General features: G+C 34.7%; 3 protein-coding genes across 3 annotated transcripts in view; 1 reads left to right on the forward strand and 2 right to left on the reverse strand.

The window, feature by feature from the left end:
- The first annotated feature begins 551 nt into the window (after positions 1 to 551).
- On the forward strand, positions 552 to 13,391 carry LOC148960386 (RNA-binding protein 39-like). The gene is made up of 12 exons (XM_089116144.1): positions 552 to 702; positions 4,292 to 4,360; positions 6,740 to 6,813; positions 7,220 to 7,306; positions 7,607 to 7,798; positions 8,063 to 8,140; positions 8,555 to 8,777; positions 9,386 to 9,854; positions 10,458 to 10,572; positions 11,195 to 11,300; positions 11,731 to 11,809; positions 12,356 to 13,391. The coding sequence occupies exons 1-12, from the start codon at positions 574 to 576 to the stop codon at positions 12,451 to 12,453; spliced, it is 1,719 nt and encodes a 572-aa protein (XP_088972270.1). The 5' UTR covers positions 552 to 573; the 3' UTR covers positions 12,454 to 13,391.
- Positions 13,392 to 13,897: 506 nt separating this feature from the next.
- On the reverse strand, positions 13,898 to 15,728 carry LOC135690933 (cilia- and flagella-associated protein 90). The gene is made up of 4 exons (XM_065208629.2): positions 15,612 to 15,728; positions 15,293 to 15,406; positions 14,528 to 14,638; positions 13,898 to 14,047 (listed from the first exon to the last, which is right to left on the reverse strand). Exons 1-4 carry the CDS (start codon positions 15,681 to 15,683, stop codon positions 13,898 to 13,900), a joined length of 447 nt encoding a protein of 148 aa, XP_065064701.2. The 5' UTR covers positions 15,684 to 15,728.
- A 4,188-nt stretch (positions 15,729 to 19,916) lies between these two features.
- Positions 19,917 to 23,827, reverse strand: part of LOC135690569 (importin-4) — a 34,061-nt gene continuing 30,150 nt past the window's right edge. The window contains exons 33-37 of the mRNA XM_065208161.2: positions 23,452 to 23,606; positions 22,994 to 23,126; positions 22,182 to 22,286; positions 21,342 to 21,417; positions 19,917 to 20,240 (exon numbers count right to left, since the gene is read on the reverse strand). Of these exons, the coding sequence (XP_065064233.2) occupies positions 20,122 to 20,240; positions 21,342 to 21,417; positions 22,182 to 22,286; positions 22,994 to 23,126; positions 23,452 to 23,606 (588 nt within the window). The 3' untranslated portion in view covers positions 19,917 to 20,121. The remainder of the gene's footprint in view (positions 20,241 to 21,341; positions 21,418 to 22,181; positions 22,287 to 22,993; positions 23,127 to 23,451; positions 23,607 to 23,827) is intronic.

Consider the following 23,827-nt stretch of genomic DNA (forward strand, 5'->3'; position numbering starts at 1 on the left):
AACTCTCTCAAAATCTGAGGCTAACAGCCCTGACTACTGGGCGAGAGTTTGATTTGGAGTCCTTTAGGAATTAGGACCATCGAAGCTTGAATGCCAAGAAAGTTCAGATGGTGCAAATGTTTTGTATATTTGATTTCGGTGCGACGGAGAGAGTTCACATAGTCATAGTGTCTTTGTTGACTGTTGAGGTTGTCACAGATAGAAGGGCCGGGGTTGAGTTCGTTATCCATGCAAATAATAATCGGATAAATAGATCAGAAATATGTATATATAAGTGGCAAAATTAAGGCGATAAGAAAAATAGCGTTGTGCTTCTTACTAGTTGTAATAGGAAGATGTGATCTTGTTTCTTGCAAATCATCGGCTGAGTGTGTTCTTTGATTAGAATGAGTGAACGAACCAATACGTGTTCTCGACGATAATAAATCAATACCCATTTTGTTTAACTTGAAGTTGATGTACAGAACTGCTACGTTTTGTCCATTTTATGCGGCTCCGGGCCACCACTGATGTAAAAAAGATTGAAGCTGCTGAGAAGGAGCAGAAGGCCTGGACATTGGGGTCTGGAGCGAGATGTGCGCAGACGCAGCGAAGAACACGAAGCAGAAACCTCGCGACATCTATCTGAAAGATACTGATGATCCCGCCATAGTGTGGAAGGAAAATACTTTGAACATTTTTAGCAAGGGAAACGTGCTTCAGGTATTATAAAGTACTATTTTTTATTTTCTATCTGATCTAGAATGTATAAGGAATTGTCTTTCAGCTTAGGAGTTGTACTTTTCTTTCTTCTTGGCAAACAAACAGATTTAGCTAGGCCAGCCCTTCCACTGCATTTTATTGGTACTGGTGGCTGGTATCAGTTTAAATTTTGTTTCATAACATTTCATAGTCAACTGGTAACCATTTCTTTGCGTTTATCGAGTATTCTCGCTAAGAATAATCATTTAATATTTTGACTTTTTTCGACAATGTTTATATTTGTGTAACGTCAGTAAAGTCGGCATCGGATGACATTGAGATTCAAGTTCATACAATTTAAACAGTTTCAGTTTAAGTCTACGCATTTTTAAATTTAACTACATGTAAAAAACCCACCAAAAGTTGTGAAAACCAATAATAAAACTGACCAACCAGTTTTATTTGTGGAAACATTCCTTTAAACTGAATTTTTCTAGAGGATTTTCATAGAAAAAAACAATGTTGCAATATCTCGTAACTTTACAGTCAAACCTGGGGATTTTATACTCCATTAGGAAAAGGGCTTCATTCTTTGTTTGTTAGAACCAAATCATTTTGGGGCTGTGGCCAGACCATTTTTTTTGATAACTCGAGGGCCTGGTGTCCTTAATGCTGTTTTCTTATTTAAACATCAATTTCCCTATCTTTAGATATTGACATATATTGTTTCTAAGAGACCTCTAAATAGCAGCTTTATTTGCATGACATTTTTAGTAACTATGTATAGATGTTTTGGAGTACAGCAGACAACTTTGGTTATTACATATATGTTTTCTTATTACTTCGTTATGGTTAGTTGCAATTAATGATAATACACTATTTTAAACAATTCTTTTTGCAAATGAGTTTATTGATGGTTAAAAAAAATAATTTTCTGCCTGTTAGTTAGCTGCATTTGAACAAACGAGCTCTTGAAAACTGCTAATGGACTCTAGTGTAGACAGGTGCAGAGTTTCACAGCATTGCAGCTCTTGGAAAGTTTGAGAACTTGTTGATGTTTGTGCGAAATTTAGTATGTGGTTGATTACATGATAAGATCTCCTCTCTTTTGTTGATATGAGAGAAAATTTGTAGACACTGTTTTTCTTCAAATTTTCCATCTGAGGCTGGATATGTTCTTACCTTGTTCTTGTTTTTTGGCAAGCCTAATGTTTGTTTAAAGTGTAATAAAATAACAAAAATAACAAAACATTTATATATTGAGCAGCCCAAAGTTTATTTTGCTTACAGGAATTTGAATTTGGAGCGACATCAAAAATTGGACTCTACATAATCTTTCTTTTTCACAATCACAGCCCTGTTTTTGCTCCTTGTAGATGGGGTATAAGAAGTATCTTAAAAGACAAAATCTGATCTCAATTCAAATTGATTTGATACTTGCTAATTCAAATAATAGAGGTTTGAATGGTATGAGGACAATTCAGTTTTTTTGTATACTGCAGAAGAAGAATACTACAGTATATAATTCTGTGATATAAACAACCAAAGAAAAAATTATGTACTTGTCTCGCTTGGGCCATTAGCAAAAGGTCAGGCCTTTTCGTTTCACCCTTGCCATCCCCCTTGCCAAATGAATGATGTGGGCTATTGACCAGCCCTCGTGAAATTCCGCAAGAAAAAGATAACACTTAGAGAAAGTTTGTAACAAATGTCACTATTGTTGTGTTCACATCTTCTCATTGCATCATCTAGGATTTCCCTTGAGGCCTTTTGGCAGAATGTTTTTTAGAACGATTGCTATCGAAGTGGGGCCACCAGTGGGGTAGAAATTTGCCGTTCCGGTCATTTTAGTAAAAATTCTGCACCTTTAAGTTGTTGATAAGACCTATATTGAAAGATGTTTTTACAAGACAACAGGTGAAGAATTCCACAAATCCTTAAAATTTTATAAAAATTCTGTATCCTGTGCATCATTTTCAAGAAAATCTGTGTCCAGCAAATGTGTATGTAGAATCCCATTGCTCCGTCCATTGTTCTGTAAACCTTGATGACCCCCACATCAAACATTGGTTACTCATAAGTGGGAAGAACAATTATTGATAATAAGCGATAATGGTTAGAACTGGACAGTGATAAAAAGAAATGCTAAAATAAAAAGAGCTATTGATATTTCTTTGGAGGAAAAACGTAGGACTGTTATAGAGGAGCCTCTGAGAGAGAGACTTTGTCTTGAAGCTCAAAGAGAATCTGAAAACATAGATAACGCAATCAGGGAGATGAGGGAGGAAATTTTTCAACCTAGAAGGAATCTGATGTGATACATACACTGAAGAAAAAATTTAGAAAATCGAACTTCTAGATGGTGGTTTTGATTTATTTCAAGTTTTCTCAAATTTTTTTACTTTACTATCAAAATTAATATATTTTCTTTTTTCCCCATCCCTAAAAGTTATATACAATATTACTGAATGAAGGGTCAAGTGAAAATAAAGCGTCATATCCTAATTTTTGACATTATAAATCATTACATCAAATATGTTGCCTATTTGCTGCTGATAGTCGAACATTTACAAAATCAAAGGTCAGGCAGTCATGGTAAGATACTACCCTAATTCCCCCTTTGGTCCTGCAGGACTTCATTTGAAAAATATATAATGTTAAACAGGCGATCACCCTCATAAGCTAAACCACCCAGGCAGTTTGTGGCCCTTGCAAAAATTTCTACATAAAAAGGCCTGCAAAAAGGTATAATTAAAAACATAACAGTGATTATAATAACAGAAACAAGGTTGGTTACATACTTTATAAACTGGACGAAGATGACATAGCATGTGGATTAGGTTTCATTTTTGTGATCCCACAGGATATATGTTTTGATGTGATAATTTCTATACTGCCCATTAAAAAGGATTATATGAAAATTTCATGGGGGGCAATTTTTCTTTCAGTCAAATCCAGCTTCAGTTTTCAAATTCAGTCAAGTTTGCCTCATTTTGCAGTTTGCCTCAGGTTCAAAAGAGAATGGAAATTTAGCATGAGACATCATCATAAAATAGCTCTAAAGGCCGGGGTTTATTTCAATAAGATATATAAAAAGCTCTGATGTATCTTCTGCCAAATGTTCAGTATATCTTGAATAAAATATGTATATATTTGTATTTGTTTCTACCTAACATCCAAAGGTAGTTTTTAGCACACTGAGAAGCTTATGCTTAACTAGCAGTGTCCTGGTCCTTCCTCTCGATTTGAAGTGGAATTACAGAGAGCTGGTGACTCTCCTCACTCTGGGTGAAAGTTTGGTCATGCCAGGGACTAAAACCACGGACCCTTGGATCTGTGATCAGCGCGGCGCTGCACCCCTAAGAAAAATGACAGTTATTAAAGAAAAAGTCCTCCATTTCTTTTCTGGAATGAAAAGAAATACAAAAATGTGAAGCAAAATCAGGACAGTCTTGGATATAAAGAGCTCCTTGACTTCCCATTAACTTTCCCATTAAGGCTGCTTCTATCCTCTTTTCAATTTGTGTTTTTGCCAAGTGTGAAGCTTTCTGTGACCAGTGTCTTAACCTTTAATTGACGTAATTGGGATATTTTCTGTTGATTTCTATAGATATCTCTCAGGATCATGGCAGAAGATCTTGATATTGAGGCAATGCTTGAAGCCCCATACAAAAAGAAGGTGATTATTTAAAATTTTTGAATTGTATAACTTTTTACAACAGAATATTTTGTACTCAGCCTATAAATTGTAAAATATTTTGGTATTCTTTTCAACATGCAGTGTGGTAGTATTGATTTTGTGTGTCAATAATATTATCAGTTGTATACAAGCCTGGAAAATTGGCTGAAATGCTCATTTCTGCAAACTCCAGATGACAGTAACAATGGAGCATCCTTTGCAGAACGTTGATCCATCCTTTCCAAAAGTTTGAGTTAGTATATATCTATGATTTATATGAGTATATGGTAAATGTAGCATGGTTATTTTATAATGTGAAACACCTTGAAACGGATTTTAACTTTGCTGAATAGTGTCATCAAATCTATGGTTTTGAACATCAAATAATACTTCTTATTAATTTGTAGATATAGATATATTTCTTATTGATATGAAAGAACTATGCCAATTGAGCATAAAGTTTGATTATCATTTTTTTTTCATTAAAAAGAGTTTTGACAACCATTTTGGTGAAATTATGAAGTCATTAAGATGTCACAATCAACCTATCTGTTGACAATACATATCAGTATATTATACAGTTGGTAAACACACAAAAAATGATTTTCTACTAGCGTTACATAAAGCATATTCTTTAAGCAGAATGCTTGGAAGACATGTTAACTGGCATTGTTCTGTAATGTGAAAATGGGGTATATATTTATTATCTGTTGCTTCTGGGCTTTTATTCATATAATGTTGCTCACAAAAATTAAAAATAATGAAGCATCCTATTAAATCAAACAATTTTCTACTGTATATTGCAAGATCTACAAACATGAACAAATATCAGAGAGGACATCAATATTTTTGTGAACTAATTGATTTTTATACAACCAGAAGAAAATAATAAAGTGAATGCAAGGGAAGGTCAACATACATTCAAGTTATTTCAATATTATTTCAATAAAGATTTCTTTTTCTAATCATAAAGTAACACATCACCTATGTTATGGATGTGTAGTCTCAATTTTCATTGTTGGCCCTTGACATGGATAGATTCTACTATATGGTTTCCACCATGGTAAGAATAAACCCAAATACTATTAATAGTGCTCATATCTGCAGTTTTTCTATAATATATTGAATGCCAGTTTGTCTACCTCCTTTGCTTGCAGAAGCCGGGAAAACTCAAAACTAGAAATCTTAGTTGTTTATTGAGTGAACTTCATCCTTGCTAACAAACAAAATTCTTGATATGAATATTTTTAATTATGTTTTTGGTTTTTATTGTTATTATTTTACAACCTTCCTGGCACTCTGTTGTCAGTATATCTCTCTGTTTTTTTGACTATGTGTAACATTTACTCAACTTATGTAACAGGCAAGCCATTTACAAAGTACCTTATCTTGTGAGCTTTGTAACTGCAGTGTTTAAAAATTTAAAATGAAAATGTTTTCATTTGTTTTTCTGGCACAGTCGGTTTTATACAGAGTGTTGTAGGCTGGAAAACTGTACTTTTCTTGAAAAAAGGTACAGTATTAGGGAGAATTATATGCCTGTCCTAACAAGCATGTAGAATTGCAAAAAGGGTTAACAGTGCTGATGTTGTAAATGGCTCTCTTTCCTACACACTAGATCTCTAAATGGAGTTTGATCAAATATGGTGGAAGGAAGAAGCATTCTTGGAGACATGAACGGAGAGCCTTTCTTCTTGACATTTTTCTTTAGGTACCTAAACCAAACTGCCTGCAAAAACCACTGAGAGGCTTGATGTCCTTAGACATAGAAGGTAATCAAAGGGACCTTGAGAAACAAGCAGAAATTCTTCCATAAATGAAGTGCCAAATTACAAATTTCATGTTGTTGGTTGTTGAAATTCCCACCAACTCCAGTTACAGTATCACATTATGATTTGAAATGTTTTCAGTAACTTCCAGCAAGATAAAAGTCCATTATCTGAGATTTTTCGCAATTTCTGGAACTATAATCCACTTCTAATTAAAAAAACATACTTTTTCAGTAGAACAAGCAATACCCCTTTTCCTAAAGACAACCAATGTTCTGGAATTTCTTACTTTGCACTTCATTTACCTATGGCCAATGGCATACAAAAACACTGGTTTCTTGGAATCTGCCATAAAAGAAAAGTCTGATTTTCTTGCACTTGAAGTTTTTTCTAATACGGGTTGCAGTCACTTGGTATGGGGGTGTCTTTTCGAAGAACACTTCCAAGTTAAAAAGTGTTTCTTGTATGCCATTGTTAGATGGTCTTGTAATATTTTGCTTAGTCAGTTGTAGAAACTGCTGATTCTGTTCACATGTTCACTAAATTTTTCCCAATTTCTTTTCTTTGCCTGTTCCTGGTATTACCATATTATGATCTTCCTGATGATTAGGAGAAATCATCATCAAAAAATGGATATAAAAGTGACAGTAGCAGTGATAATGAAAGAAGAACAAAGAAAAAGAAGTAAGTCTTTATTTTTACTTTGTTTTTACAAGTGTTTTCAATTTGCCAATCTCTAACTTTCAATGCCTATTCCTTGCCAAATAATAGTTCAAATTAGGTTTACAGTGACTGCAAAAGATCATGGTTTTTGACACTAGTTTTTGAAAGTTTTCAAATACTTTTGGTCAATGAAACAGTGCTATATGATGTGTTTCACTTTATTTCTGTCCAGCCAATTTTTGCTGAATATGACAGTGAGCCATGATAGTGAACCTCAGCCAAAGAGATTCACTAAATTTTACTTTTCCATAACACTTTCAATTTTCCTAAACGCCATCTAAACTGCATTAGCCTAAAAACTCCCAAATAACGCAACTTTGCTGTGATCACAAAACATCCTAGGAATAAGCAATTGTTTTTTTTATAGGAGCAAGAAAAGCAGGAGTCGAAGCAGAAGTAGGGATAAAGTAAAAAGAAGGGAAAAGAGTAGGTCACCAGATCGAAGGAGGAGAAGGTTTGCTAATTTTATTCATTTGAGGTATTAATAGTAAACCAAGGAGTGCTAGAATGTTATAAATTGTCATCTTTTTGAACCACAGTTTCTAGATCATAAAGGAATGTATCTTTTGTTTTTATTCTTAGGTAGTTTTTCAGTCAGTGAAGCTTGCTCATTTACTTTGTTTTTATAAAGACATTGCTAACATTGTTGGTGTATATAAAGACAGCTCACTCGATGATAAAATTGGATAACTTATTTTTAATTCTATCTTGAGATGTAGTTGCATGGTGTTAGTTGCTTATAAAAATTTTGTAGAAGCCGCAGCTCAGAGAGGCCACCAAGACCAGATAGAGAAAGAGAGAGAAGGGAAAGGGAAAGTGATCGAGATCGGGAGAGAAACAGAGGTGCAGACAGGGAAAGGGATAGAGAAAGGGATAGGGACAGAGACAGAAGAAGGGAAAGACGAGATATCAGTCCAATAAGAAGAAGGTCTAAGAGTCCTGATAGGTTGGTTCCATTTTTGCATTAATAATAATGATGTTAAGAAGTACCTTCTAGAAAAAGTTTATATCACTCTACGTTGACCTCTTTTCTTTGATAAATAATTTTGTAATAAGGGAATTCTGTGTTCTGTTCTGGATTTCTTTTTTCTATATATTGTTTGTATATTCCTTTTTTGTCTGTATTGCAAATTGTTTTTGCAGTTTGTTGTGTTGGGCAGTTCCTTGACTTGATACGTATACCTAATAGATTTATCTCCATCGATTGTAGAAGCCGAAGAAGTGGCGGTGGTCCTGGTGGTGGTGGTGGTGGTGACAGGGGACCACATGTTATTTCGCTTATGTCTGCGTAAGTACAATATGTATAATAAATTCTTCTTTAATATTCTGGCTTGTTATCATTTAGCAAGTTCATAAATAAATTATTGTTAGGAATGCTATTGATGTGTCTCGAATATATACCATTTTGGAATTTATGTTCTGATTCTCTTTGCGAATTTATGTTCTGATTCCCTACAACAGTGGCGGACACCTAGAGGGGAGACATCATTTTAGAGGATAATGGTCATTTATTCTAAAATGTGACGTAATCTATTCAAAACAATAGGCATCCCCTCTCGACACTTAACCAAGTGTCTGCCCTTGCCCTGCAGTTAATTTTGCAGAATCAATATATTTCTCTCTAGCCTCTTAGAGTAAGGCCCTGTTTAATTCAAGGATGAGTATATTTGTAATTTTCTCATTTGCTGGTTTCTTTTTATAGACGCGAGAGAGAAATTGAAGATGAGAATGTGTCACCAGAAGAACGAGATGCAAGGACTGTTTTTATCATGCAGCTAGCTAGAAACGTCACTATTAGAGATATAATGGACTTTTTCTCAAAAGTTGGTCAAGTACTTGATGTTAGATTAATCTCTGACAGAAATTCGAGAAGATCCAAGGGAATTGGTTATGTTGAGTTTACTGACAAATCGGCGATTCCAATGGTTAGTTAAATGTTTTTGTAAATGATAAACTCAGTTAACTATTGTAGAAACAAAGTCTCGGTTATTCTTGTGTCGTCATGGCTTTTCCTATCTTTGATCGTTAAAGGACATGTTCTTTAACGATCATAGAATGAATGACCATCCTATCCCATCGCTACTTAGCTTTATTCCTTCCTCTTTCAGCATTATTTTTCTATCAAACATAGTCTTTCCTTTCATCTTAAAAGTAATACAGTGAAACCTCTCTCAAAATGTTTTTTCTGTCTTTTAGATCTTTGGATTCACCACCCGTCAACTGACAGTCTTCTTCACTTTATAGAGGCTTTTGCTTATTTAAATAATCGTGATTTATCGAGTCCTTCAAGCCATTTAATAATTTCCTGAAAATTTTTCCCCGTCATCAATTAAATCCCTGTGATAATAAGACTTTGTAGACCATTAGCATGACTGTTGTTATTTTCAATTTGAAGATGTATTTTATAGGTTTCTCTGCACATGCAAATTAGTTTTGCAATCTCTGCACTCATATTTGCAGTTTATCTTTTACGATTGCCCATGTTTTTTATTTGGATTATAAATAACCATTATTGTCTCTTTATTTAAAACAGGCCATCAAGCTTTCTGGTCAGAAACTCCTAGGAGTGCCAATCATGGTACAACCAACCATGGCCGAGAAAAACAGAGCCGCTGCAGCACTATCAGCATCAAAGCCAAGTGGTCCAAGCAGACTCTATGTTGGCTCTCTTCATTATAACATCACCGAAGCAATGTTAAAGGCAATATTTGAGCCATTTGGGGCTATAGATAACGTGCAACTCATATATGATACTGAAAGTGGAAGGTCCAAAGGCTACGGGTTTGTTACATTCAGAGAAGCCGATTCTGCTAAAAGAGCTCTGGATCAGCTCAATGGTTTCGAATTGGCAGGTCGACCCATGAAAGTTGGTAATGTCACCGAGAGAAGCGATGGCTCGATGTCGTTTTTAGATGACGAAGAGACGGAGAAGGGAGGCATTGAAATGAATGCTGCATCCAGAGCAGCGCTGATGCAGAAACTTGCTGCTACTCATGCAATTGGTAGGTAACACATTGATGAAATTGAAGTTTCGTTGAGTAACAAAACGTTTGTTGCTGTTGTGTGGTAGTAACGCAACGTCACTGCCAAAATTTTGTGACTTTTTCAACCTTCACGTGCGTCTGTTCCCTTACATCATCAAATAATGTTATAGCGATGCCAAGACAAACTTTTGTGACCCTCCTCTAACGGTTTTTGTCGTTGAAACATATTTTTGCAGTTAATCTTTTGAAAACCCGGCAAAAAATGGAGCGAAATATGCGTGTTCCAAGGAGTTTTGGCAGGCCTTGTAGCAAAAATTGCTGTCACACAATATCATTGTCAAATTATATCTCTTAACATACAATGAAAAAGGCTCTTAACATAAAATCTTCTGGTGCATGTTATTAAACAGAAAGGTTTTATTCCAGCACCCATTTTATAGTGCAATAAGCTGTGTCTTACCTTTTAATGAAGCTGGAAAATCGGATCCAGGCTTTTGCAGAATTTTGAATGCACAAGACCTACAGGATATTATGCTTCATAATATTCTCAAAGTTCGTTTGTGACTACAAACTTGCATTTATTGAACGTGAAATGACATTCGTTATGATTTCTTCTTCTAGGGATGCAGGTTCCAAATGCTCCATTGGTACCAGCCGTTCTTCAAACACCTTTGCTGCAAAATGTTCCTCAACCAAGCTCGTGTGTAATGATCTCAAACATGTTTGACCCATCCAAGTAAGCTTCTCATTACATCTTTATTCACGTACGCAATATCAGCCATGTATCTAGCTAGCTAAACTGTATAATCTACCCTATCATCTATTCTATATTTCCACCCACCCACATTAATCTACACATAGGTTTTTGTACAATGGTCAGTGTGCTATTATGGAAAGGTAAACTTGTTAAATACTCGGTTTATTAAAGAGCTGTTTCCTTTTCTCCAATTACATTATTGCTAAATGTCAATGTTCCATTCGAAAATATGACTTGAATTTAATAAATGCCTCTGATTGAGTTATCACCAGTTATGTGGGAAAGGAGGTGTAGAGAAGCATTCAGCAGCATGTACTTTGATAAATTGAGAGCAAATAAAAGGCTGGGTTCATCAACATTCAGTTTGCAGTGTTCCAATGGTTTTATCAAGGGACAACCATCAGTTACTTTGATGTCAGTTAAGAATAGTAAATGTTAACTAGATTTCCTGAAATCTGTGTATATTTAGAAAGAAAGGTTGGAGATCAAAAATATCATAATATTTAAACATTTAAATAATAATCAAACATGTAGTCATTGAGAATGAGAACAGTGATAGAAAAATGTTTTATTTGCAAAAATGTCTGATTCACTTCTGCAGGGAATCAGAGCCAGGATGGGATGAAGATATTAAAAACGATGTTTTAGAGGAAATCTCAAAACTTGGTTCTGTCGTGCATATCCATGTTGATAGTACAGATCCAGAGGTAAATCAAGCGTTATTTGTAGTTTTCATTTTATTTTTTATGCTTTACTGATGAAATTTACGTCGGCCAGGGATTGATTAGATTAGAATGGAATTATCGAAGAATTTTTGTTTTTCTTCGAAAGTGTGACCGGTATAGCTAAAATAAAGATTAGTTAACTATATATATATTTATCGGTTATATAATGGCATGTTTCTAATCTAGTTTCATTTTTATTGTTCCACGAACATATTTTGCTAACGTAAATAGATGGTTTTCATTCTTCAGCAGAAAATGTGTTTAAGTCTCATGGAAGGTTCTTAGATGGAAACCTCTTAGATTGGTTTTGGAAATGCAGAATGACCATTCAGTAATATTAGCAAACTGCAAAGGATCTCATTATTCGCCTCGAAACATTTTTATTTAAGCATAAGGTATGCCTACTTTTCAGGGTCGAGTCTTCGTCAAGTGTGCATTACCAGACGTTGCAGCTACTGTTATTCAAACACTGAACGGACGTTGGTTTGCGGGTAGGTTTATGACAGTTTGAGTTTTAACGTGTTCGCCCAGTCTTATAATCTCCCGTTGTACTAAGCTTGCAATCGACATTCATCCCTTGTTAAGTGTTTAGGATTCCAATGTGCCCTAAAAGCATTTCACAGATGAATGCTAAATGACGGCAAACACATATTACTATTTATGTTGGTTCAACTGATGTTATTAATTCGGCTTACTGAAAGAGGTGCTTTGAGTGAAGTTGTTGCCTGGATATTGCATCATCGTAGGGGAGATTTCTGTAGTGGATATTTGAACACGGCCTTAATTTCCAACAAGAAAGTAGAGAGCAAAGTCATTTCCTTTGTTTGAAGGTCTCCATTAATAGAGGTGTTAAAACACAGCAATAAATGCATTGATTGTTTTTAGTTCTGGGGTGGACATATATATAGATAGCAAGAAAAGTAAGGAAGTTCTAATCAGTACACTTAGGAAGTATCTCTCGGTAAAGTAAGAAATTTTATTATATTATAATTGGTTATAAATGTTAATTCCTTCTACGCCATGTTTTTTTCTCACAGGTCACCATATAAAAGCAGCCATGATGCAGCAAGAGGCATACCACACACTCTTTCCATATGCTTCGTCTGCCACAGCCATTATCAAGCCAACTCGTTGATGAATACTATAGGACTCTGACATATGTAAATAAGTACATCTGTACGGATGCAGCTTCGTTAAGCATTTTCCTTTCCTTTGATGAGTTTTTTTTACGTTGTTTGGACAATATGTATGAGCTAGCTAGCCCGAATCACGTTTGCAGTTGTCTAAAGAGTTATGGTCTTCTTTGGTTTTACAAGCTCTTAGACCTACTTATGTCACAAAACTGTTGATATAGAATTGGTTCATAAATCTGATAAGTTGTTGGCAATTTTGTCATCGTTTGTTTGGGGAAAGATGCAACTAGCTGGGTCAGTTGTATGGGGTCCCATTTCCGCCTAACTGCGCCTTTTTTAATCAGATAGCCCCCTAAGCCTCCCTTTAAGCTCCGTTAGCCCCCTGAGCCTCCCTTTAAGCTCTGATAGCCGCCTGAGCCTCCCTTTTAGCTCTGATATTCGTTAGCAATGGTATTTTTGGCAACATCCATATTCGCAGCGATGCCGTTAATCTTTAACCGCATTCAAATTTAAGCTGAATCCGCTTGATCACGAAGTTATAATTGATCATCTATAAGAGCCCATATCACTTCCAGCTCTTGCACCAGGCAGGTTGGAACCTTGTCATTTTTTCTAGAATTTTCTCTATAGAAAAGTAATGTAAAGAGAACTTTTATCGAAAAACCACACCGTTTGATTCACAGGTAACTTCCATCTAATTTTAGCGTACTGAAAGACAGTTGTTTCTTGGTATTGATGTATTTTGCAAATACGAACGAACAAACAAGGGACAAGAGAATAAAATATAATCATGTAGCTTTGTGTTTGCCTCAAAAGAATTATTATATAAAAAGCTACTCGATCTAGTTTCGTTAATCGTAATCTCCGCCATAAAATAGACTTAGAGATCTCAGTATATTTTGAGTCTCCGTTAAAAGATTCTAAACATTCAGTTTTATTTTGTCTGGGATTTTCCTGTTGAAAAGAATACTTCTGATGTTCGAAGATTATCTGACTTATTACTAACTGCTAACTCCTAAGCTTATGCTGATCGTAGATCGCAACCCTAGCTAAATGCTGCTCATTTTCTGATAGTTGTATCCGTGGAAGAAAATGACTGCAGGTCAAAGGTAATGAAGTTATTGGAAATTGAGAGTTTTTTAAATCGAGTATTTCATTTTTCCCTACCCGTAGCTTGTTTAAAACACAAGTTTTTGTCAACAGCAAAATCGAACTTAGGTGCCTTTATACCGTGATCCGCTACAAAAAAGGACCCCTGACAGTGGCGCGTGTTCAGTGTTTGATTGTGACAGAAAGAGTCGATTATTGGTAATGTTCATTTGCATTTCATATTACTAATTTATGGAAGATATCATATGTGCATTTAAAAAAGCGAGAGTATTTATAAACATTCCAGTAACTTGAGAAAACCCTAGATAATCCAGTGGGAAATGACGTCTTCAGAATCTAATGTTCCGATGGTATGCTGGTCCCTCCGTTTCTGTAAAATTCTTGTCTTACAACCTCGATACGGTAGTGCTTTCTGTTTGGGTTGTCAATTGGCTTTCGCTTGCCATAAACGGAGGATGAAAGAACAGGAACCGTTTTACGCTCTTCCTATCAGTTAAGAAAAAAGCAAGGCATATGTAACAGCAACGCTAAAAGAGAATAGTTTCCACTTTTCCTACCTTAATTATTGATTTTTGTTTAAGCGAATTACGTTTTCTTGGTTTCCATTTCGCACAAAACCTGGCGCTTATCCAAGGATGATTTCGCATATCATCGTTTATTCCTACTGACCAAGGAAAGCGATCTATTAATTTAAGTGAAAATAAACCTGGGAGTATAGAAGTTTGGAAATGATCAAGAGGGCAGCAGAAATTTAGGTCTAGAATTAAATGGAAAGTAACGCGAGAAGAAAATGGGACACATTTCATTGTTCCTATTTTGAAAATCAGCGACTGCTAGCCCTGAAGACGTTTTTTCATATTTCAACTGCATTATGGTTTTCGTATTCTTTCCTGTAGCTGAACTTTCATGACTTCATTTCACAAAATCTCAAACTCGTGAACTTTAACTTGATTAAGAGATACGTACCTCTGATCTAACATCGAGTCCTAACTTGTGAACTTGATCATCTCGTCTTATTTTCTGATGGTAGCCATACTTCACGTGGAATCGCTGATCATAAACTGAAACTGGTGTGTGCTTAGAAGAAAATTTGCACCGATCAATCATCGAGAATCATCTCAAAACAAACTTTGCCAGGTAAATTAAAGATGGCGAAATAAATCGAGCTAGCAATTTCAAGCAATGTCAGCATAAATGCGCACCAGCATGGATTCTGTGACACAAACATTGGAGCAGGAACCGGGTGAGCGCTATCCCTCCCTATTCAACAGTATATACCCTATTTCTCCTCAAGGCCAATATATATTATGACTAAAGGCTCTTTTCCATTTTGAAAGTCTCCCTTGGTAGAAAACCTTTTCATTAATGTCGTGAAATAGCCTTACATTTAAATTGACGGTTTCTGGTACATAATAAACAGATAGATACATTATTGATTTTATCAGTTGAAAGAAGTTAAGCAACACATATTTAGAAAAGTATTATGGCCAAGAACCCTCAAATTGTGTCTCCCTCCATTCGTCAATTGTTGTGTTTATCTTAAGGTTCATGAGTAATTTCGTACTTCATTGGAAGCTTAACACCTTATATTTTCGTCATTTCAGACTTGGAAATGGCCAAGGAGACCATTGAATGTAGAAATTCCTCAGTCTTTTGAGTAAGTATATAAAACCTTTACGTTGAATCTTGTCGAATATAGATTGAAATTGACTGAATAAGATATTTACTTACCTTCTTATCGTTGTTGAAATACGAAAAAGATGCGTTTTCCCCGCGGCAGATGCTTTCTATTCCTTCTCTTTCGAGTTTGGAAGCTGAATGTTCTTTTCTTATTTTCCATTCTCGCTGAAAAATCAACATTTTGATATCCAGTTATGTTCGCAATATCAAGTGAAAAATTGGGATTTTGGTGGTCGCATATATGTCTAACAACGAAACTAAACAAAACATGGATATGTTCAAGAGACTGCAGTTTCCTCAGCGATCCATTGCCATTTGTATTTTTCTATGAAAATTTTGACTTATTTATCTGTTTACCGAGTTGAATTACCTTGACGCCTTCGATGAACTGATTTTTCTCTTGCTCTGGGGTATCAACAATTTTCTTTCGCACAACAGCCATGGTTTTGCATTCGTTTCTTCAGTACAATATGTGATCAGCTTTGATAACTGTTTTTCTTCGGCTGTGGGAGCGAGCCACTTGATTTGTGCTTTAATGCTCTAACTGTACTCACTAGCCTCGGTCCATGGTGAAAGTACACTCACGTTATTAGTTCTAAACTTTGTATTCTTTTCGTTAAATCAATAGAATTTAGTATTCTGATAACATGGACTGTTCAATAACAGACTATCGTGGGCACGTTTTCAATTTGTTCAGTTCGGCAGAATATCTACAAAGAAATCCAACTATATCCCATATAATTATGATTCATCTCTTAATTGTATGGGATATACCAGGGGCTCAACTTTTCGAGAAAAAAAAGCAAGGCTATAGGCTTTGCAAAATCATCAATTCTTTATGCCTGATAATTTTGACCAAAACAAAGCTAAATCTCTACAAAATGATCCCAAACTCATTTTGAATAATGCGGTTTATCAGTAAACGGTCTAATTTTTAAAAAATAGATGGTTTTTTAGGGGCTCAATTATTCAAAAAAAAGTAAGGCTATAGGCTTTGCAAAATCATCAATTTTTTATGCCTGATAATTTTGACCAAAACAAAGATAAATCTCTACAAAATGATCCCAAACTCATTTTGAACAATGCGGTTTATCAGTAAACGGTCTAATTTTTAAAAAATAGATGGTTTTTTAGGGGCTCAATTTTTCGAAAAAAAGTAAGGCTATAGGCTTTGCAAAATCATCAATTTTTTATGCCTGATAATTTTGACCAAAACAAGCTAAATCTTTACAAAATGATCCCAAACTCATTTTGAACAATGCGGTTTATCAGTAAACGGTCTAACTTTTAAAGAATATATGGTTTTTGAGGGGCTCAATTTTTCGAAAAAAAGTAAGGCTATAGTCTTTGAAAAATGATGAATTTTTGATGCCTAAAATTTTTTACCAAAACAAAGCTAAATCTCTACAAAATGATCTAAAACCCATTTTGAACAATGCGGTTCATCAGTAAACGGTCTAACTTTTAAAGAATATATGGTTTTTGAGGGGCTCAATTTTTCGAAAAAAAGTAAGGCTATAGTCTTTGAAAAATGATGAATTTTTGATGCCTAAAATGTTTTACCAAAACAAAGCTAAATCTCTACAAAATGATCTAAAACCCATTTTGAACAATGCGGTTCATCAGTAAACGGTCTAACTTTTAAAGAATATATGGTTTTTGAGGGGCTCAATTTTTCGAAAAAAAGTAAGGCTATAGTCTTTGAAAAATGATGAATTTTTTATGCCTAAAATTTTTTACCAAAACAAAGCTAAATCTCTACAAAATGATCTAAAACCCATTTTGAACAATGCGGTTCATCAGTAAACGGTCTAACTTTTAAAGAATATATGGTTTTTGAGGGGCTCAATTTTTCGAAAAAAAGTAAGGCTATAGTCTTTGAAAAATGATGAATTTTTGATGCCTAAAATTTTTTACCAAAACAAAGCTAAATCTTTACAAAATGATCTAAAACCCATTTTGAACAATGCGGTTTATCAGTAAACAGTCTCATTTTTAAAAAATAGATGGTTTTTTAGGGGCTCAACTTTTCGAAAAAAAGTAAGGCTGTAGGCTTTGCAAATAATCAATTTTTTATGCCTGATAATTTTGACCAAAACAAAGCTAAATCTCTACAAAATGATCCCAAACTCATTTTGAACAATGCGGTTTATCAGTAAACGGTCTAATTTTTAAAAAATAGATGGTTTTTTAGGGGCTCAATTTTCGAAAAAAAGTAAGGCTATAGGCTTTGGAAAATCATCAATTTTTTATGCCTGATAATTTTGACCAAAACAAGCTAAATCTTTACAAAATGATCCCAAACTCATTTTGAACAATGCGGTTTATCAGTAAACGGTCTAATTTTTTAAAAAAGATGGTTTTTTAGGGGCTCAATTTTTCGAAAAAAAGTAAGGCTATAGGCTTTGGAAAATCATCAATTTTTTATGCCTGATAATTTTGACCAAAACAAAGCTAAACTTTTACAAAATGATCCCAAACTCATTTTGAATAATGCGGTTTATCAGTAAACGGTCTAATTTTTAAAAAATAGATGGTTTTTTAGGGGCTCAATTATTCAAAAAAAAGTAAGGCTATAGGCTTTGGAAAATCATCAATTTTTTATGGCTGAAATTTTTGACCCAAACAAAGCTAAATCTCAACAAAATGATCTAAAACCCATTTTGAACAATGCGGTTTATTAGTAAACGGTTTCATTTTTAAAAAATAAATGGTTTTTCAGGGGCTCAATTTTTCGAAAAAATTAAGGCTATAGGCTTTGGAAAATCATCAATTTTTTATGGCTGAAATTTTTGGCCAAAACAAAGCTAAATCTCTACAAAATGATCTAAAACCCATTTTGAACAATGCGGTTTATTAGTAAACGGTCTAATTTTAAAAAAATAAATGGTTTTTCAGGGGCTCAATTTTTCGAAAAATGTAAGGCTATAGGCTTTGGAAAATTATCAATTTTTGATGGCTGAAATTTTTGACCAAAACAAAGCTAAATCTTTACAAAATGATCCCAAACTCATTTTGAACAATGCGGTTTATCAGTAAACGGTCTAATTTTTAAAAAATAGATGGTTTTTCAGGGGCTCAATTTTTCGAAAAAAGTAATGCTATAGGCTTTGAAAAATTATCAATTTTTGATGGCTGATAATTTTGACCAAACCAAAGCAAAATCTCTACAAAACGATCTAAAACCTATTTAGAACAATGCGGTTTATCAGTAAACGGTCTAATTTTTGAAGAATAGATGGTTTTTCAAGGGCTCAATTTTTCGAAAAATGTAAAGCTAAAAGGTTTGCAGAATTATCGTTTTTTGTTTAAAAACATTTAAAACTATTTCAAACTAATGTGGTTTGTCAGTAAATAGTTTGCTTTAAAGGGGATTTATTTTTGAAAGAAAGGACGTAAACATAGCAAAACCTGCTTTAAAATGGTCGAAAACTACTTGATACCAGTGGGGTTTCGAGAGAAGGCTGTTCGTGAAAAAAGGGAGGCTATTTTCTTGAAGAATGTTTTGCCTCTGGTGGTCAATTTCTACAGCAAAGGACACTCGAATCAATGAGGCATTGAAATTAAAATTATAATTGAAAATAAGCAAATCTCCAATTTGAAATCGTGAATACCATCCTGCTCAATATAGCCAAACTTTTACGTGTAAGTTGTGGAAAATTCTATGCTCAAAATGAGCAAATTTTTATGTTGCAGTGATGAAATTTCTTTGCTTGAATGATGGAAACAAATATCTTTAAATTATTCAAATCTATATGCTTAAAATACTTCCGGTCTTGTTGTGAAAAATGCTCATGTGGTTGCTGCCTCTTCCATATTGGAAATGATCTCATAGTGGTTAGAACATCAACAAAGATGCTTCAAGGCAAAACTTAACTGATATTTGTGTCAAAGTTGTAAGTCTATACTAGCAGCAATGAACTAAGAACCTTTGAACAAAGCTTCGAGAATTATTTAATAGAACTTGTGGCTCAACTTACACAAACAACATAAGCACCTAAAGTCGACGAAAAAAGTCATAAAGTACTGTTCAACACACTTGAAATGAATGCAATTTCGAATACAAAAACATAAACGTGAATCTACTTCAAAAAGCCATCCATTTCGTAGAAAATTGTACCTTCAGCAATCGGAAGTAGGGGCAAGGGGCAAAGAGTTAAATTCCAGGGAAGACTGCTTTGAGCTAGCAAATCCAAGAGATATGGCAATGGACTGTAGTTGGAAGGGGATACACTAAGGGGATACGAGGTACACTTAGGGAACACGAGGGTAAAAGCCTAATCTTCTTTTGGTTTGGTTCTATGAGTGCAAAATTCAAGTAAATTTCAAAGATTTCCTTTGAGCAATAGTTATCCCAGTAATAAAATGAAACCGACCAGAGAAAAGACTCGTATTATTTATTTAAATTAAACATATGGATGGCTTGTATAAAATCAAACCATAAAATGCTTGAATGCATAGAGAACTGATTTAGCATGATTCTTCTACAAGATACCTTTCTTGTCAAGCATAAATGAACAATGCCTTTAAAACATGTAAAATTCAACAACCACAACTGTACTGGTAACTAAATAAAGGAAACTGGTAACTAAATAACTAAACAAGAACTAAATAACAAGTATGTAATCTATTGATCAAAAACAACGACAGAGAAAGACATAAAAAGCATAACAAATTTCTTTTCTAACATGGAACTATTGACAAAATAGACTTCAATCATAACAAAATATATACTAGATTCTTAGCCTTCAAACAGTTTCTAGCTTGGTGTCACTTGGCACGCACTAGTTGTTTTGGAATTCTAATACTGATCCTCTAAAGATCCGGGGGCCATGCATTTTATCCTGCACCGACTAAGCGATAGCGGCATTGCACGGGCGTCATAAACGATCGCCAAAGAAAGTCGGACTGATTCCCGTAGCTGTGATTACAGACATAAAGTCACTAGGAGAACGTTCTTTGATTTCAGTCAAGATCTCTTTCAGCGCTTTTCTTGTTTCTGAGATATAACAAAAAAATTTATATGATCAAGGATGAAATTAACAAGCTGGATTCATAAAAAATCTAAATCACGCATTAGATCCGTTATTAATTTTCAAATTTATAAAAAGGATGAGAGCTACAATCCCGGACAAAATTGTTGAGATAAAATGCAAAGCAAATACTTGTGTGACCACGCCCTTTAGGTAAGCTTTAATTCATTCATTCTTGTAAAATATTTTACTATTTAAAGAAAAATTATATTACTTCTTATAAATTCCAGTTTAAAACGGAATTAATTACTTAATGAGGCCCCCTAGACCTCGAGGCCCTGGTGCAATTTGCCCCCCTTGCTTCCCTCTTTGCGGCCCTGCTCAAAATTCAAGTAGAAATTATAAATATGCAATGGTGAGCCCTCTGCAGCAAAAAATTTCGAAATAAAAAAGAATAAAAGGATTTTAACGACAAAAAAGACCCAATTACCTTAAAAACATTTAGTCGATACTTTTGAAAGACATATGCATTAAAGAACTATAATCACCTCTTAACTCGGTTGATAGACCGCTCTTGTCTCCAACTGGATTCCATGTCCTCACTGATCTCTAAAAACCTTTTTTGCGGATTCAAGTCCGATAAGTAACATTTGACTTATCGCGTGCGGACTTCTTGTAAAACTAGCTGGTCATACACTCGAAGCATGAAAAAGTTCCCATGAAAAGTACCCTCTTTAAAGGGCCGGCTTGAGTCAGCTTTAGCCATTTTCACGGTGAAAAAAAGAAAGCCTTTTGCTAAACGGATCTCATAGACATGTCCTGTTTTTATGTATACCTATTTAAAATCATTTTTTAGAGAGCATGGACGGCCTTCATAGGGCCGGCCTTTGCCGAATGTTTTCATTTGTTTCAGCATAAGAGCATTATTTTGAAATGCTTGCCTTTCCATATTCAAATAACCAGTTATGAGAATGACATTATAACGGTTTGGCATAAAGCGACCGATGCATTACCAGTAGAGCTGTGAAGGATTTTGTGTAGGCCAAGACGGTTTTACAAACCAAACAAAATAACATAATCTGTTGAGTTACTGGAATACGAAGGCCAGACAAGATTAGGAAACTTACCCGGTTTTAGTCCACTTCCTTGTGTTACCAGTGTTTGCATCATGTAACCCAATAACTGTCCAATATAGGGTTCAATCTAAGGAAAACATAAGATAAATATTTTGTGCCCAAGGAAGGGTCATTCTGTGAGCCTGGAACATGTATCAAAAATTAAGGCCGTCCGTACAATGAGAAAGTCTACAGTACAATGAAGGAGTGCCGCGAGGATTCTCATATATGGTAGAAAAATACTCTTCCTGAAACGAGTCAAACGTTATCGGCAGATGGGGGCTGAGTTCCAATTTCACAGAATATCAGATGGGATGGGCCCATAACAAACACATTATTCCAAAAAGTGTCATAATTTATTAGCTACAAAATAATTTTTTTGGCTCAAGATTTTTTGTACTAGATGAGCTCTCTAAGATACAAGATGTCTATATGCTGGTTTCTAAGTTCTTTCTTAATACTTCTTGAACAGGGCAAATCGCAAGGCAAATAAATGAATTGCAGAAAGAGGCTGAAAAGCAATGCGATGAAAGATGCAGATGAAATACCAATAGGCCTCCTGAAACTGCAAAAGGCATAGATATAAGGAAACTCGTCGCATCCCCATTGCTTCTGCTTTCGAGGCCCTTTTAACAACAAGACTCTCACTGCATGATTTCTTATGTTAATGTTTACACAACGCAAAGGCTAGCCAATAAAATTTTTGAAATATATTAATTGCTGTAATCAAAGTCGATAGAAACAATGCTTGATGATATTTCAGTATTCTAATATTGCCTGATTTCCGCTGCATTTGCAAGAGACGTTAAAAGCTGCTATCGATAAAAAAAATCTGGCGATTATTGTACTCACGAGCTGTATTGCGTTTCGGTATAAGAAGCAAATGCATTTCATGACGGTTTCATTCTCGCTGTTATCTTCTTTAATTGGGAGATGAGTGACAAGAACAGAAAGAACCTAAAAAGCAGAAAAACTTAAGACTTGAATCTATCTTAAAATCTAGGACTTGCAAAATTTTGGATATTTTCCATAAGAATATGAACACAAAGAGGGACCAGCATAAGAAACAGAAAGAACAAATAACCTCGTACAGCTCAAATATTGTAGCGGTTATCATTAACAGATCTCAAAATGGTAAGGGAATTCTGAATTAAAGAACTTAAAACAAAAACACGAAAGGTGATTTCCTTTTTGCACTGAAGTGTCTTGTGAAAAAATTTCTTTTCGATTCTTTGAAGCCAGATTCATTTTTTGGAAAAAAAGATTAGCATGTTTGTCCTTTGTTAATTACAATCAGACTTGGTGTCCAGAATACAAATCGAACATAAATTTTTCCTGCTTTTCTTTGGCAAAATCTTTGGCAAAAACCTCTTATAAATGTGCAGATATCAACCTTAATTCCTCCATACAATTGCTTTAGCTGATGTCAAGAGCAAATTGGAGACCTTCACCTGACGAATCGGAGAAGCTAAACAACACACAAAACCATCCAAGGTTTAAATACAACAAACAATCCAGGCAACTTATTCTTCAAATGATTGGGTATCTCATTAATAAACATTTTTCTAAGACGACCTTATACCTTGTAATTTTAGAATTTCTTATCTAAATATCTAAAATATTTTCTTTCCCGAATTCGTCGAAAATAATGGAAAGAATCCAACCTGTTGTACGGGCAGATCATTCAGGCTTGTCATAATCAGTCTTGCTACTGCTCCACAAATGTTATCAATCACCAGGGCAGGTGGATTGCTATTTGCAATGCTAAACAACGACTGAAGAATGTTAGAAAAATATCTGAGGCAAGTTAAGGAATAAATCACTATCGCTTCTAATAAGAAGTCGATTAAACCTTAACTGCCTAAAAAGAACCACGTCGAATTAGAACGAAATATCTAACTCATTTCTAAAACTGTAAATATAGTTAAATTGATATATTATTATCATCAAATTTATTACTAAGACTGATAAAAAAATTGTGAGATATATTTGTGTTTATCTTTGGTTAACCGTTTCTTGAAATATCTATGTCCAAAAAACATGATTGGTCTCTAACAAAAATTTTAAAAAATCATTACAGCTTTGAAACTTTCTATCAGCAAGACCACTGCATGAAGGATACGGTATAGACGCCTCCCCGGCGCTTTCTGCCACAACACCTAACCCAAAAATAGAGTTGCTGACAACTTCATCATCACTATCCTTCACTGTACTTAGAAATAATTGCACAAGTTGTTCTACGTAGGAGGTTGTGTGCTTCCCCATTGCTTGAATTATCTAGATAAAAAGAGACGAGGTTCTCAAAAAACTGGTATTAAATATTTTTTGGTGAAAATTGGTTGGAATTACCTGTTAGATATTGCTGAACAAAACCAGTCTTCTAAAGAAGCACAGCAAATATGTAGATTATCTATCATGTTTAGGTTTTTCAAAGAATAAAAACTTCCGATAATGAAGAATTGAAAAGTGCTCTTGCAAGGGACAATAAAAAAAGGATT

The sequence above is a fragment of the Rhopilema esculentum genome, chromosome 4 (assembly GCF_057945365.1).
Source record: "Rhopilema esculentum isolate cy_ngs chromosome 4, ASM5794536v1, whole genome shotgun sequence".
Taxonomy (NCBI): Eukaryota; Metazoa; Cnidaria; class Scyphozoa; order Rhizostomeae; family Rhizostomatidae; genus Rhopilema; species Rhopilema esculentum.